A 15,888-nucleotide genomic window follows, 5' to 3' on the forward strand; every position below is an offset into this window, starting at 1 on the left:
TTCTATGGCTTAAATTCAGTTTTCCAGGTCAAGTTTGGTAGCTCTAAGAATAACCGCCTGTCCTTTCTGTTTCTGTTTTTTTTTAATTTTAGCAGAGAGCTTACCACACCCACCCTCTATTTTGCACAAGTTCACTTGCACATGATTTAGCCACATCAAGGGAGGACAAATACTCTGTAGTGAGCCTTTGAACAGGCTCTGAGTGTGTGGACACCCCGCCCGACACACCCCGCTCCCGCTGTTGCTTACACTCTCTGAAGCTTGCATGACCCCCGTTTTATGATGTTGAGACACAAATACTACCTCTGCTTCTAACCTCTCATCACGGCTGTCATTCTGTTTCTCTTCTCTTCCATTCTCCTCCTCTCATGCTGGCTCCTTCCTACAAACTTTCAATTGGTGAGTTTTTGGCAATTCAATGTGTTTCGGAAACACCCTAAATATACCCCCCTGCCTGACAATCCGGTCGCTTCCGTTGCCAGTGCTGACTTGAATGCTGTCTCTCCCACCTTAGAATGACTGTGTAGTGGTGTTGATGGTAGATACGCATAGTCTCTTACAAGAGTTTAACCAACCCAGAGTTTTTATGTCAATAAGATATTAGCAATATCTTATGGAAAGTCTAAGCCTGTGTTTTGAATAGTCTTTCTGTATTCTAGGAACTGAACAGGTGGTACTTGTCATCTGGGGATGAGGAGCACCAGTAGTAGCTCTTGAGTCCTATCCTTAAGATCCTGTTTAATATGTCCCATAAAGTATAGGCCAAACATTGCCATGAAAATAAGGGGAAAAATCAAAATTAACTACCTCTAAAATACGACCAACTGTCTTTCAGATACATATTCATAGATCCTAGATGATAGATCACTATTTTATGCTAATTTCATTGAACACTCAGGAGTTACATCTTTTCTCAATTACAAATTGCTTTGAGAGTAACCATCTTAGATTTCCTGGGGTAAATCATTTACATTTTACTACATATCACTACCATTTAAAATAAAAAGTACTCAGCGGTTGTTTTTAATTAGACTTACAATGGCTACCACTTATTTGGTGCCTATACAGAGGAAGCATCGTAATAAACATGTGGAAAAATATTCCTCCGGTTGGTCCTCACAATAAAGGCATATATCAGTGGTACTGTCCCCGTTTACATATGAGAAGATGGAAGTGTCAGATTGCCGACGCACAGTGCTAGTGAAGGGTGTGGCTGAGTCACAGCCTGGCTCTGTGCTCTGTCTGGTACATTTTGCTCTACAGCTTCCTCCCCATCTTTCTTCATGCTCATTAACGTTTCCATGTATTTTGAGTAGACATAAGTAGACATTCTTTTTGGTGCTCATCACAAATTACATGAATTATGTTATTTCTTTTTACAAGAATGTACTTTCATGTGTTTCCATGGTTTCATTAAGGACTGTCCTTTGTATAATGTCTCTCTCTGTCTCTTTTCGTTTCAAATTTTCTGAACCTGGTCTGTTTGATTTTCAGTGTTTGATGGTTTAGGCGATCTTCTGATGCCAACCATGGCACCATCCGGGCAGCCTGCCCCTGTCTCAGTGGTCCCACCCAGTCCTGCCATGGCAGCCAGCAAAGGCCTTGGAAGTGACCTTGACTCATCTCTGGCCAGCTTAGTAGGCAGTAAGTAGTCTAGTTTTATTTGCTTGAAGCATATATGAACTGGATTATTTCTTCTTTGTATCTTTTCATAGTTATCTCTCTGGTTTTGCTTACAGGTAAATGTAATTACAGGGTGGCTCTACATAGTTAGCATTTCATCAGAGCATAGCCATCTGAAAATAGAATTATACTATGTGTATATTCATAGTGTCTGAATGTTATGTTTTAAACAAGTATTTATTGATCAGGAGGTATTCTTCCAGGCACTGGAGACAATTTGGTGAACAGAATAGATAAAATTTATATTCTTATGGCCCTCACAAAGGTCAGAGACAGAACAGTGGAAAGCTTACATGAATACATTCTGCTTCATGTTACATGATGAGTGCCAAGTGGGAGAAATCCTCCCCAAGGCCAGGGTGAGCTCCATAGCTGTTGGAAGCCTCTTTATAGGCAGCGGAAGCACTCGTGCAGACTCGGTGCAGAGTGCCTAGCAAGTCAAGGGATATATGCAGATTGAAGCTGGAGCTGAGGAGATGGAGAGTTATTATGAACATTGGCCTTGATTCAACTCTGAATTTTATTTCTACCACGGCACATGGGTTTACCTTTGTGGGTGTCTTGCAATATTAGACAATATCAAAAACTTGGCAGGTCATTTGTGCATTCTTCTTTATACATTTTCCCCCAGTACATTTATTTCACATTCTTTGTGACACCCTGGAGACTGTAATTAATCTCCTTCTTCTCAAAAACTGTCTCCCTGAGAGATGCTCTTGGTGAGTGCACACTGTACCCATCTCCCATGTCCTGGGAGTGCCTGCAGCACTCAGCCTTCCTTTTGTCAAGCACCTGTAACCATTCTATCCAACTAGAACAACACTCTCCCACTGGAGGAATATCTTGAAAAGTATATATGAATCTGAAGGACTAATTGGTTTTCCAATTTCAAAAGTTCTCTAAACTATAGAAACTTGGGGATGGGGGCAGTGGAGAGATGGCTCAGAGATTAAGAATACCAGCTGCTCTTCCAGAGGTCCTGAGTTCAATCCCCAGCAACCACATAGTGACTCTCAACTATCTATAATGAGATCTGGTGCCCTTTTCTGGCCTGTATGCAGGCAGAATGCTGTATACATAATAAATAAATAAATCTGAAAAAAAAAACCCTACAGAAACTGAGCTCAATAATACCGACATGGCGGTGAGCCACATGTAGGCAGCAGAATAGAAGTGAGGTCCTGGAAACAAGCCTTCATATCCGTTAACGAGTCTGTGTTGACAATGGGGCAAGAACATTCAGTAAGGGAGAAGACGGTCTTCTAAGGTGTGTTCTGGAACTGGAGAGCTGGCTCAGCGGTTAAGCGGGCTCCTTGGTCATATAGACATGTGACTTCTGTTCCCAGAACCTACATCGAGTGCCTGGTAACCACTGCAACTCCAGCTCCAGGGGATCTAACACCTTCTTCAAAACCTTGTTCTAGAATAAAGGGAGAGACTCAGAAACAGGAATAAAGTTGGACTTCTTTATAACATCAAAAAAAAAAAACCCTCAAAGTGAATAGATATTATATAAAACTGTCAAACTCTCAGAAAATAACTTAATCGTGAATCTTTGTGAGCTTGGACAAGGCGATGTCCTTTACATACAATTCCTAAACACAAGCAACAAAGGGCCCTGGGGAGAGAGATGGCTTCGTGGGTTAGAGCACTTGTTGCTCCACAGCGGAGCAGAGCTGAGTTCCCAGCATGCATGTGGCAGGTCACACCCATCCATAGCTCCAGGCCCTGTGGCTCTGTTTTCCTTTAGGATCGCTACAAGTACCAGGTACACATGTGGTGCACATACAAACACGTAAGCAGAACACTGATACACATAAAAATTTAAAAGACTATAAAAGTTATTTAAGTAAAAAGGCAACTCTGGAATGAAAGGGTTTCTAATCACAAATCTTACAAAGGACTTCTATCCTGAATTTGCAAATAACTTCTGCAAATCAATGGAATACAGGTTGGAACAATACGGCTTAGAAACTGGCTAAAGACTTGAATGGAGATTTCACAGGACAAAGCTGTATCTCAGATAGCTATTACATATATGGAAAATCATCAGATGTCAAGTTAGTGCAAATTAGAGCCACAGTGACTGAAAGTTCACACCCAAAAGGATGGCTGTGAAGAAAGCAGTTTGGAACACACACTGGTGAGGATGTAGGAGCTTGAAGCCTTCAGACACTACTGATGGACTTGTAACTCAGTACGCTACTGTGGAAAGAAACGTGGCAGGACCTTGGCATGTAAACCGCACCTCTGAGCGGCTCTGCCGCTAGGTGCATGGAGTAAATGAGAATGTATGTATGCATAAAAGCATATATAGATGTTCTTAAAAATATCATTTATAAAAGCCTCATAGTGGACACAATCATATAGCTCCTTAGTGAAAAGTGACATGTGTGTGTGTGTGTGTGTGTATTATATTTGCTATATATAATAGTTTTGTTATTCATAATTATTATTTGTAATAAACTATTATTTGGATTGAAAAAGGAGTGATATACTAATGCATATAACATATGAAACATATGCCATGTATATGTTAGGCTAAGTGAAAGGCCACACATGATACCAGCCTGTTCATATAAAATATACAGGCTAGGCAAAATTGAAGAGACAGGAAGTAGATTAGAAGCTGTAGAGTCTGAAGTAAAAAAGAAGGAAAAGGAATAGCCGCTCATAGGCACAAGATTTCGTTTGTGACCCCCGCCCCCCCAAAAAAGTCTGCTGCAAGTAGTAGCTGTGTACCTCTATTAGTAGATGAAAACCATGGACCGAGACACGCCTGGGTTGTATGGTATGTGAATTGCAACTCACAAAAGGTGCTTTAAAAATACTCTGCAGTGTTAGCAGACGCTCCCCCTGAGACCACACTGCGGACCTGTCTACTCAGTCTGTTCTCCTCCTGTCCATAGTAAGCCTCCTGCATGCTGCTCACACCCGGGCACCGCCACAGTGGAGCAGCGAGAGAAGGGTGCACAGCTGCCTCATGAGATGTTTCAGCCTGAGGAAGCCCCGTAGGGTGTGAGCACCCAGGGATGTCATCAACCACTGATCATGTGGGCACACCCCACCTGGCACCTAACCAAGTTTCAGACTTGCAGTAGGCAAATGCTCATGTAAACACTCTAGGCACAGAGAGCCAGCCGGTCATTTAGTCATTATTAGCTGTTGTTAAAAACAGTTTTATAACTGTTTCCAGTTTATAACTGTTTTCAGATTGCAATCTCAAGCCTTCTGAGCCAGTCCACATGAAATGTGATACTTAAGTCTGATGTGAAGTAAAAGAAAATTAAAAATTCTATCTTTGTTTCCTAATACAGTTTCTTTTTTATCTAACTGGATACAGGCATTGCTAGGCAACAATATAGACCTCTTCTAAGCCTACTGGATTTCTTAAGTACTGTAATATATAAGCTGAATATAAATATTTACATTCTTTTTCTTTTATCCATTTGTAGATCTTGGGATTTCTGGTACCACCTCAAAAAAGTAAGTGTTTTTCAATTAGTCTGCTTTTCCTTTATCAGTGTGTTCACGCGTGTTTATTCAAGATACCAAAAACTTCACTCGGTAGAATATATTATTCCCCATTCCTAAGCTAGGCAATTTAATTTGTTTTTTATTTAAGCTTATATTTTTGTTGTTAGTCTATTGAAATCTTCAAATTATTTCTCTGCTTTGAAAAAGGATAATCTATTCCAGGCTAGGGTTGCCACTGCTACAGCTGGAAATATTTTAGGATGGAGTTTTGAGTGGTTGGTTGGTTGATTAGCTAGCTGGTTTTTTGAGACAGGATTTCTCTGTATAGTTTTGAGTATTTTAATAGCTTTAAGTTTGAGATTCAGCACAATGTGTCTAGCTAAAGTTGATTTTAAAATATCTTTCCTGGGTCATAAGAATGATAAACAGTATATTCTTTCTTCAGATATATGTTTTGATATTAAAACTGGGATGAATATTACAGCCATACAATGATTATAAATCATATTGTAGTATGATACAGTTGTATGAAACCCTCTCTTGAACCCTTTAAGAACAAGAAAAAGCCATCATCAGTACATTTTAAATTCAAAAAAGAAACAGGGCTGAAAAGATGGCTCTGTAGTTAAGAGCACAGATTGCTCTAAGAGAGGACCTGAGTTCTGATCCTAGCACATGTGTCAGATAGCTCACAAGTCTCTCACTCCAAAGAATCTGACACCTCTGGCTTTCTGGGCATGTATTGGCCTTCTGGGCACCTGTACTCATACATATATACACACAGAAATATACACATACACATAATTAAAATGACAAAAAATAATTCAACAAGATATGCTATGTTATTTGGAGTTTTTGTGAATAAAGAATTTAGTTGACTTTTTCTGCCATATTTCTCTAAGTAACATGAAATTCCTATTGTCACTGAATTCAAAAGTCTCATTTGTTTTATTTCAAATGCTTTTGTGATATCTTAGACACAGTATAGTAAGGCTCCTCTGTAAGTTTTAATCTATAATCTTTATCACTACCAGGTTTGAATAGATGACTTCTAAACCCAAGAAGAACATCTCAGAAACCCACATGCCATTTTTTTCTGAATTCTGCGTTTTGTTTCACTTTCATATTTGCCCTTTAGGGGAGATCTACAGTGGAATGCTGGGGAGAAAAAGCTGACCGGTGGAGCTAACTGGCAACCGAAAGTCACTCCGGCTACCTGGTCAGCAGGTGTTCCCCCGGTAAGTAACGGTGAGGCCCGGGTGGTACGGCAGATCACCACCTTTCAAGTATACAATGCAAGTCATTTTGCTTAACTAGGCTATTAACATTGTACACCTCTGTTCACACATAGCAACATGACCAAGGTACAAAATCTGGTGAAACGCAATGAACTCTAACTTTGCATGTAACAGTGATTACAACCTATGTTTAAATACCTTGTGGTTGCATGGTTTTCCAGTACATTCCCTATGATGGATTATAATATCATTTTACCATATTTCTTGCCCAGATCTCCTAAATGGTCTAAATAAGGAGACCATTAATGAAAACTTTTTTTTCTTATCAGAACGGATATGCAATGTGCTGGCTAGTTATATGTCAACTTCATATAAACTGTGGTCTTTTTTAAAAGAGAGGATTTCAATTGACCAAAAGCCTTCCCCAGACCAGAATGTGGTGCATTTTCTTGATTGCTGACTTCTATGGGAAGGTCTAGCTGACTGTGGACAGTGCCACTTCTGAGCTGGTGGTCCTGACTGGTGGAGAAGGCAGGCTGAGCAAGCCATGAGGAGCAAGTCAGTCAGCAGTGTACCTCACGGTCTCCTCTCAGTTGAAGCCTTTGGGTTCTGCCTTGAGTTCCTGCCCTGACTTCACTTCAGGATGGACTATGAACTGCAAACTTTCCTCCCAAGCTGCTTTTTGTCAGGGTGCTTTCCACAGCAATGGGAACCTTAACTAAGACAGGTCATTTCTAGTGTATGAAGTTTTAAGACCATATTTTTTCAGCCCACCAGTTTTAAGCTTGAAACTAGACCATTATCCTTTCCATAAGATCTAAAGGATATTTATTTCTATATTTTAAGTTCCCATGTCTTCCTTTTATTTTTTTAAACAAAACTTAGGTAAGCCTCTTTTCCCAAGCCACTTGGAGGTTTCCATCCTTGGGGACACCCCCATCTGTCAGAGTCTGTCTGTTGCTCCAGTGCCTAACGCACGCTGCTGCGTGTCGGAGGATAGAATGATGGGAGGAGGCGGCTCCCTGGCATCCAGTCCTCTCGTAGAGAGGGTGCTTCAGGCAGAGGGAGGATGAGAAGCTTCGAGCTCGTGAGTCTGGAGAGAACCACGAGGCGGACTTCAGATCCCTGCCACGTCGCTTACTGCCTTTAAACTCTGACACGAAGTTTGGGAACTTTGGAAATCCACGTACACAGACTCGACATGCACACATTTTTTTCTAATCACAGCCTGTCTTGTAAAACCATGTTATGTTGTCTCTTTTTTCATTTGCTCTGTGTGGTTCTGTGGGCGCGTGGGCGCAGCAAGGCACTGTTCCTCCAACTAGCTCAGTCCCTCCGGGTGCCGGGGCCCCGTCTGTTGGGCAGCCTGGAACAGGATTTGGAATGGTGAGTGATGACCTGTGAAAACCCGTAGTGTACATTCCTGACATCTCTACACATTCTCACATGAGCAGGCATTCCTACGGCAAGTACAGTAAAGGATACCTCAACCTAAGGCTCCTACTCTGGACCTCAGCCCGCCTGGGCAGGAAGTGGGAGACAGTTACAGTGTATATAAATATATTGTCATCAAATTAAGTACATTGTTGTATCATTTTGGGGAATGATATTTACTATGTATTTTAGCTGTTATCAAAATCAACCCTCCCTATACTGGGTTTTTCAACCCACACTTCCATGTTAGCATGTTTTAGGGCCATCCTGCTTAAGGACTTTTGTCTCCTAAAGAATTACTCTAACTGGAGATGAATACACAGCTCCCAATTGGAATGAGGATGTCACATGTCCAGCCAGGCTTGTACACAGCTCAGGGATGTTTTCCCCATACCTGACAGCCTCAACACCCAGAGTTCGACACTAACATAATAAGTTACAGTTTCTACCTGTGTGCTTTTCTCCAGAATTGTCCAACGCATGTGAAAGGTGTGCGTGTTGGGGTTTGCACTTCATGGGTTGCAGATCTGCTCTAAGGCTTTCTTCTTTGCAGCCTCCTGCTGGGACAGGCATGCCTATGATGCCTCAGCAGCCAGTCATGTTTGCACAGCCCATGATGAGGCCACCCTTCGGAGCTGCAGCTGTGCCTGGCACGCAGGTCAGTTGCCTGGGGTTCACAGCACCACGCATTTACTCCTGAACATAAAACCGCCATGCTGTTTGTGGTGTGAGGTAGAGGCAAGAGGCACAGCTCCACACTTCCACCCTCTGCAGCCTGGGGACTGAGTGTTCTGGCTTGAATATATATATTTATATTTCTGGACTAGCCAGTGTAAAGCAGATTTGGCGGGTAATAAAGATTTAACAGGAAGGTTAAAAGAAAACTGCTCAGGAAGAAAGACACGGTTCAGAACATACGTGAAGACTTCTCTAAGGAAATGTCACATTTCACTGCCGGGTGGATAGTTTGGGTGGGTTTGGAGACACCATCTTGGAAGAAATCTAGGAGCATTAAGAGAGATCACTGGGTGGTTCTTGGGTGGCATCGGACAGATTTGCAGTTTCTAAGATTAGAGTGTAGATCACACAGATGCCAGAAAGCAGGGTATCTGTACTGTTCACAGTGTTAGCAGTTTTGCTTGAGACTACCCAGGATACTTCTTGGAAAACCCTATTCAAGGTCTAGGCCTTAAGCATGGTTCACTGTTACTTAACATAAAGTATCTACATATGAAAGGAACCTTACTTCTATGTTAGCCTTCACGGCAAATGTTTGTTGGGCTGGAATTCTTGCTTCAATCAGACTCCAGGTGAAGGGTTCCTTTCCTGTCCTGTAATTTTCCCTGGCTCCCTCTATATACTGCCTCAGTGTTCTTGCCTAATGGCCCTCTCATAGCTGCTGCTTCAGGAATAAAGGGAAACAGTGTATAGTGTGGGAACAGTGGCAGAGAACTAATGATCCTGAGGTCCTTTGTTTTGTCCCCCCTACTTAATTCATAATGGTTCATTTTGGGGTGCCAGATACATGCATCCCAGTGATAGGAATTTAGACTTAGGGTTTGTTTGTTTGTTTGTTTGTTTGTTTGTTTAAGATGGTTTCATGCAGCCCAGACTGATCTCAAATTTACTGTGTAGCCAAGGCTAGCCCTACCTTCTGCCTGCATCCTCTTCCTAATTGCTGGAATTACACATGTTAACCACCATGCTCAGCCAAGTAGAGTTCTCCAGGCTGCAGGGTCTACCCAGAACTTCTAACAAACAGCAGCACTGAGTTTCCAAACTCCTGCCATAAGTTAGGAAATCCTCACTCCAGGCCAGCTGTATTACAGAACTGGGGTTCTCTATAATCTCCTTCTGCTTAGATTTCCTTGTAGTGACTCACGGAGCTCAGGAATGTTCAAAGTTTATGATTAAAGTTTTATTGATATGAAAGGATACAAATTAAATACAGCTAGAGGAGCAGAGATGATAGGAGCATCTGGGAGAGGCCCAAGCGTGAAACTGCATCGAGCATCATGGGAGACAGTGTTGCCAGCTGCAGAAGATCACTTAGGTTTCAAAATGGCATTAGTAAGCCTCTGTTGCACAGTAACAATTGATTGAATTACTACCTATGAGTAGAACTCAGAGTCCAAACCCCATCCTGGAGGCCATGTTTGCTATTATGTGGCTTAATAGTCTCAACAGCATAATAACCGATTAGCCTTTCTGGTCTGCCAGCCTTCATACCAGACTAGGGTTTAGTCGGTCCCACCATACAACATGGAGGGGCACCTGTGAGTCACCTTGTTAGTATAAACTACTGGGGCTGTCTTAGTTTCCTTTCTGTGGCTGTGATAAACACCGTGACCAAAAGCAACTTGGAGGTTTATTTCAGCTTTCAGTTTATAGTCGATCATGAAGGGTCAGGTCAGCTCAAGGCAGAAGCCTGGAGACAGGAGAAACCATGGTGGGATGCTGCTTACCGACTTGCTATATACATGGCGTGTTCAGTCTGCATCCTTATACAATCCAGGGCTACCTGTCTCAAGAAGGCACCACCCACAATGCCCTAAGCACTCCTGTATCAATAATTACTCAAGAAAATGCCCCACAGCCTTGCCCACCAATCTGATACAAGCTCTTTCTCAGTTGAGGGTCCTTCTTCCCAGACCACTCCATTGTATCAAGATTTGGAGGGAAAGCTAAACTGTATATGTGGCTTCTGAAGCAACCCTGAAGAGCACAGTCACGCCTGATACTGAGGACATTACTAGGATTTAGAGTTTATCTAGCAGGATCCAGAATGAAGGGAAAACCTGTTTTAGGGAGACCAGATTCCCTACTCTACAGAAATACAAAAGGCATCATGCCGTTTAAATGTTTTGCTGCTAATACTGGCCATGCAGAAAGCGTGTATAGGACCACTAAACTGTTTCCCCCTAAGCAACTGGCCTGGACCGAGTGAGAACCCAAAATTATAACTTGAGTAGCATCTTGCTGAGCAAACAAAACTAAACACAGTTGAATTTAATGTCATCAGTAGATGACTTCACTCTGGTGGTATTTTAAATGTACCAAATGGGTGTTTATGTTGTTTTAATCAATAATTGATGTGATAGTAAATCATGGGATAGTATGAAATTCCGGTAATATTTATTTATTTAAGCATTCTCTTCTTAGTCAATTTCTCACTATTTGGCCCTGGCTGGCCAGAAATTCAACTGTATAGATCAGGTTGACTGACGTAGATTCATCTGCCTTTGCCTCCCTAGGGCTAGGATTAAAGGTGTGCACCACCATGCCTGCCTAATATTGTCTCTGTCAAAGAGAAAGCATAAATGGCCATTAGACTAAGCAAATCTGCATTTGCAGAGTCCTCATGGAAAGCTGTCTTTCATTACCAATGCCTGGGCTGTCTCACTGTGATTTTAGTTGGTTGTCATAATACTGTCATCTCACATGTAGATGAAGCCTTTGGTTTCTGCCAAGCACTTTCAAGCTTTAACGCTGATTTTTTTTTCCTGTCATTTCTGTGAAACTTTACCTCAGTTTGACAGACATGAGATGGGTGGATACTGTAGTCAGTTGGTAGGTTGGGCATAGGAACAGATTCAGGATCCTGGCTTTGGGAGCTCTCCTTCCCAACCACATATAGACACCACACCCCATAGTTCCAGTTTTCAGGAACTGCAATCATCTTGAGAAAAACTGGCTTCAAGACAGAGATGTCAACCATGCCTCCAGACATGCAGCCTGCAGGCTTTGGAAGGTTTTCCCCGGCCAGTCCTGAAAAATAGGGCCCCAGAAGTTTCTTATGCAGATGATATTTACAGTGTTGGATAAACACAAAGACCTGTAAGCTTTTGCTGCAAGCCATGATGTGCAGGGTATGAGGCTGGAAATGACTTGATCATCTGATATGCACATTGCCCAGAAGCTGTTTTACTGAGAAATGATCTATATGAAACACTAGCCTAGCTACCTCTTAAAGTAATGTCGTACCATGCTGTCTACAGACTATGTCTGTTCCCCCCTGCAACTCACTCTTACTGTAAGAAAACCCATATAATTCTTTTCTTAATCTTTTGATGTTACTAATGATTCAAAGTAAGAATGCTTTATCCATAGAGAAATTACTGTTTTCTCTCTCCCCCATCCAACCTCCCTCTCTCTCCTCCCCTCATCATGCATGTGTGTGTGTTTTACTCTATATTCTCACATCTTCCTGTTCTCACAGAGTCCCCATATTTCACCTTGACTGAATCTGATGTCAAAGAATTTCAGGAAGCACAAACATTGTTCCCAGTGTTGTCCACTCCAGCTAAGTGCAGCCCAGACTAAGTAGAAGGAACCAGCTGTGTTAACTTTTAGCCGTCTGTTCTTCTGTGTGTTTGTTTTCTCTGGTACATGTTCTGCCTAATGCTTACCTGTCTCTCTTCTGCTTTCTATTTCTGCTCTCTGGGACTGGCCTTTTCCCCATTAGCTTTCTCCAAGCCCTACACCTGCCACTCAGAGTCCCAAGAAACCTCCAGCCAAGGACCCATTAGCGGATCTTAACATCAAGGATTTCTTGTAAACAATTTAAGGTATCTGATATTGAGCTTTTCCTGTGAGCTTATAATAGTGAACTTGTGCAATGCTTAACTGTTCCAGGTATGAAATTTGTTACTTCCGTGTTATAGATAAATGATGGATGGATGGATGGATGGATGGATGGATGGATGGATGGATGGATGGCTCAATAGAGGATGGATAGATAGATATAGATATAGATATTTTGAATGTTTGCACTTATATATAACAATAAATAAATCTAACAAAAGGAAGGAAGGAAGAAAAGAAAAAAGAAAAGAAAAGAAGAGAAAAGAACAAAGCTATACCAATAAGGCAAAAGTCTCCCGGGCTGCTAAGTTAACTTGGAGACACCACTGTAACCCTGGCAATTAGACTTCATAAGATGCCAGCATTTAAAGCTCTAGATTTAAAAGTCATTTAAAAGTGTACTTGGCTACATAACCACTTCCTTTTATTATCCTTATTTTTGACCTTAAGGTAAATGTTAGAATTCTTAACCCTTTGCATTTATTCAAGCTAAATTTTAAATTTCTGGCACTCTAGTTTTGTATTTCATTGATTTAATTTACCAAATGGTTCACAAGGCACCCGAGGGAAGGAACAGACAGCAGGGAAGGCTTACTCTCAGTCCAGGGACGTAACATAGTCGGTAGCCGCTTACAGACATGCTCAACACCACTTCACGTATGGACTCGGGATTTCCCATGTCAGTCTTCTACTCTGTTTTAAAACTGAAAGAACTTAATCATTAAGCATGAAATGATTTTTCAAGGTCCAGCCAAAAGAATAGCAAGAATGTAGGCGCTTTGGACCATGGTGCTGTATGGTTTCTATGATACATCCACTGCCTATATTCATTAGATATTGACTCTGTGTGTGTGTGTGTGTGTGTGTGTGTGTGTGTGTAATCCTAACTTATGATTATTTCATTAGATAAAATTAACAGTAGCCAGGCCTGGTGACCCAAGACTTTTAGTCTAACAACACACTAGAGGCTGAGGTAGGAGGATTGAGAATTCACAGCTAGCCTGGGCCACATAATTCAAATCCATTTTAAATGAAACTATTGATACACCATTTTAATATCCTGACACCTCAGGGAAGAGATTTTTTTTTCTCCTTCCATCTGTTCCCTTGGATCAAGACCAGGCAGGTATGTAAGGCACCACGTGCCTCAGCAGCTCCCTTCAGGACCCCTCAGAGAGGTCTCTCATGCAGAAGCATCATTCTCTTCACAGGCTGGAAGCCTTGCTAAGTGGCACGCAGGGAGTTGTGAGATAGTCCCTGTCCCCAGGAGCCCTGCCCCAGGCAGGCAGACAAACATTTTATGGAGAAGAGATTCCTTCTAGCAAGGCTTTCACAAGAGAAACAGCCCCATTAAGGACGTAGACAAGGACAAGGCGGGAGAGAAGGCACAGCCCCCAGCGCTCACCACCTTGTCCACAGTTAAGTGGTTCATCACGGACATAAAGTAAAGGCAGCCACTGTCCTTCCATCGTCACCACACACACAGACTAGCTCTCGGTTGGCGCTGAGATTGCTAGTGTCAAAGTGTAAAAGGTTATTGATGTTTTTTTTTTTCTAAAATGCAACTCTACATAGACTTGTTTAAGTTTCCCAAGTGAGTTTTTATGTTTATCTCAGTTTAAAAAAAAAAACTGTAACTGTGAGTTTGTTAAATCTCAAGGGAGGTAAAATGTCTGTGTCTTTTCATGTGCGCGACATCTTCTAATTCAAATACTTTTCTTTTCTCATTACAGCTGCAGTTTTTGTGACTGAATAGGAAACAGTAACCTGAGTTTGGAAACTTCAGATAAGATTGATGCTCAGTTAAGTGAGCTACCAGTACCAAACCCAGTGCTGACTGGTAACCTCCTCTCCCAAGCACACAGCCCAGCTGTGCCAGTGAACATTAGGAATGTGTCCTACCTTAGCTCTTACCCTACCTTCAGCTCGTAGCGTATTCGGGTTCCTTGTGTGTTGTACGACGTAAACAATGATGAATGGTTCCAATGCCTTTAGTGCTTTTCTGGACGTTGCCCGTGGACAGAGGATGACGCAGCTGTGATGTGGTGAGCCATTTGTAAAGATGTGTATGTGTTTTTGAAGGTTTCAATGTATATATATAACTTTTGGACAAACGCTCAAGTCCTCCCATGAACTCTCTTCTCTTCTGTACCTCTGTTACAAGCGTAATGTGATGCTATCAGCTAGTGAGGAAAATGCTCTTAACTATACAAAAAACTTTTTTCGGTGTGGAGTACATTTTTCCAATCACAGAAACTTCAACTTGTTGTGAGAAATGTTTATTTTTGTGCGCTGTATATGTTAAGAAATTTTATTTTAAAAAAAATGAAGTTTAATGTCCATAATAAAACTTCTCCTTGATGAAGCTACCTTATCAAGAATGAGAAAAATCATATGAGAAGAAGTCCATATTTATCACTGCTATATTAAGATATATATTTTAATTATATTTGCAGGGTTTGCATCTAAATTGACCTATTTATTCATTCTTGATCAAAGGCACTGAAAAGTGGAGCTTGTTTCTATTGTGTCTGTGAAAATGCAATTAGAGATGTGCTGTTTATGTGACTATGAACGTGCCCCAAGAGACATCTATGACTTAAAGAGAACTGCAAATATTTTTTATTTCAGTGTGGGTTTACGTACATCTGTTCAGTTAGTATTTCTTTGTGTGTTCTATAGAGTAGTGTTTCTCCATCCTGCGACTGAGCTCAAAGTGACTTCTCTTGTACCTTTGTGATAGGATTGAAACCAATTCAGCGAATCTTATCTTTTGATGTACATACTGTAGTCTTTGATTTTCAGTTTGTTGTCATACTGTGTGTGCCGATGGCTTGGCTGAAGATTTTGATGCGTACACAAGGTCACTGTTGATCAGTGTTGTTTAGTGGCTTGGCAGCTCTTTGTAAAAGCATATTGGGTTGGAAAGGCATTTGCCTATTTTTCAAATTATTTAATAGATGTATGGTACCCTTTAAAGTGGTTGTATCTGAATTTACTGTGGGGATAACATACACTGTAATGGGGGAAAATTACCTAAAACAAATTTCAAAATGGCTTTTCTTTGTATTTTGGTTTAAAATCCCAGTGCATGTCTGCCCTCTGAGATGCAATAAACACCTTGAACCAAGAAAATGCAGACGTAATCTTTCTGTCTTTTGTTGCTTTTTAAGGAAAAGATGTGTATCAAATGGAACATACACAAAATATTAAGTGTACTAGAAAGATGGCTCAGAGCTTAAGAGTGTGCTCTGCTCTTCGAGAGGACAAGGGTTTGGTTCAGAGTTTGGACCAAAACCCACATGGAGTAGCATACAACTACCTGTAACTCTAGCACTGGAGAGATCCAATACCTCTGGCGCTTGCCCCACCCCCACCCCTGTACACACACATACAAAAGTAAAATAAAAATCCTTAAAATATTTTAATAATTTAAATATTTTACCCATGGCAATATAGTTTAATTTTGTAA

General features: G+C 41.3%; 1 protein-coding gene across 3 annotated transcripts in view; it reads left to right on the top strand.

Annotated features, from left to right (window-relative positions):
* Window positions 1–15,555, top strand: part of Snap91 (synaptosome associated protein 91) — a 121,827-nt gene extending 106,272 nt beyond the window's left edge. For 2 of the 3 annotated variants that reach the window (XM_052187703.1, XM_052187702.1), the window contains 7 exons: window positions 1,495–1,644; window positions 5,139–5,169; window positions 6,299–6,398; window positions 7,701–7,784; window positions 8,386–8,490; window positions 12,298–12,400; window positions 14,150–15,555. In XM_052187703.1, coding sequence (XP_052043663.1) covers window positions 1,495–1,644; window positions 5,139–5,169; window positions 6,299–6,398; window positions 7,701–7,784; window positions 8,386–8,490; window positions 12,298–12,390 — 563 coding nt within the window. In that variant the 3' untranslated portion in view covers window positions 12,391–12,400; window positions 14,150–15,555. The remainder of the gene's footprint in view (window positions 1–1,494; window positions 1,645–5,138; window positions 5,170–6,298; window positions 6,399–7,700; window positions 7,785–8,385; window positions 8,491–12,297; window positions 12,401–14,149) is intronic. The other variant, XM_052187701.1, reaches the window with a different exon arrangement.
* Window positions 15,556–15,888: the final 333 nt, after the last annotated feature.

This window comes from Apodemus sylvaticus, chromosome 7 (genome assembly GCF_947179515.1).
Source record: "Apodemus sylvaticus chromosome 7, mApoSyl1.1, whole genome shotgun sequence".
Lineage (NCBI taxonomy): Eukaryota > Metazoa > Chordata > Mammalia > Rodentia > Muridae > Apodemus > Apodemus sylvaticus.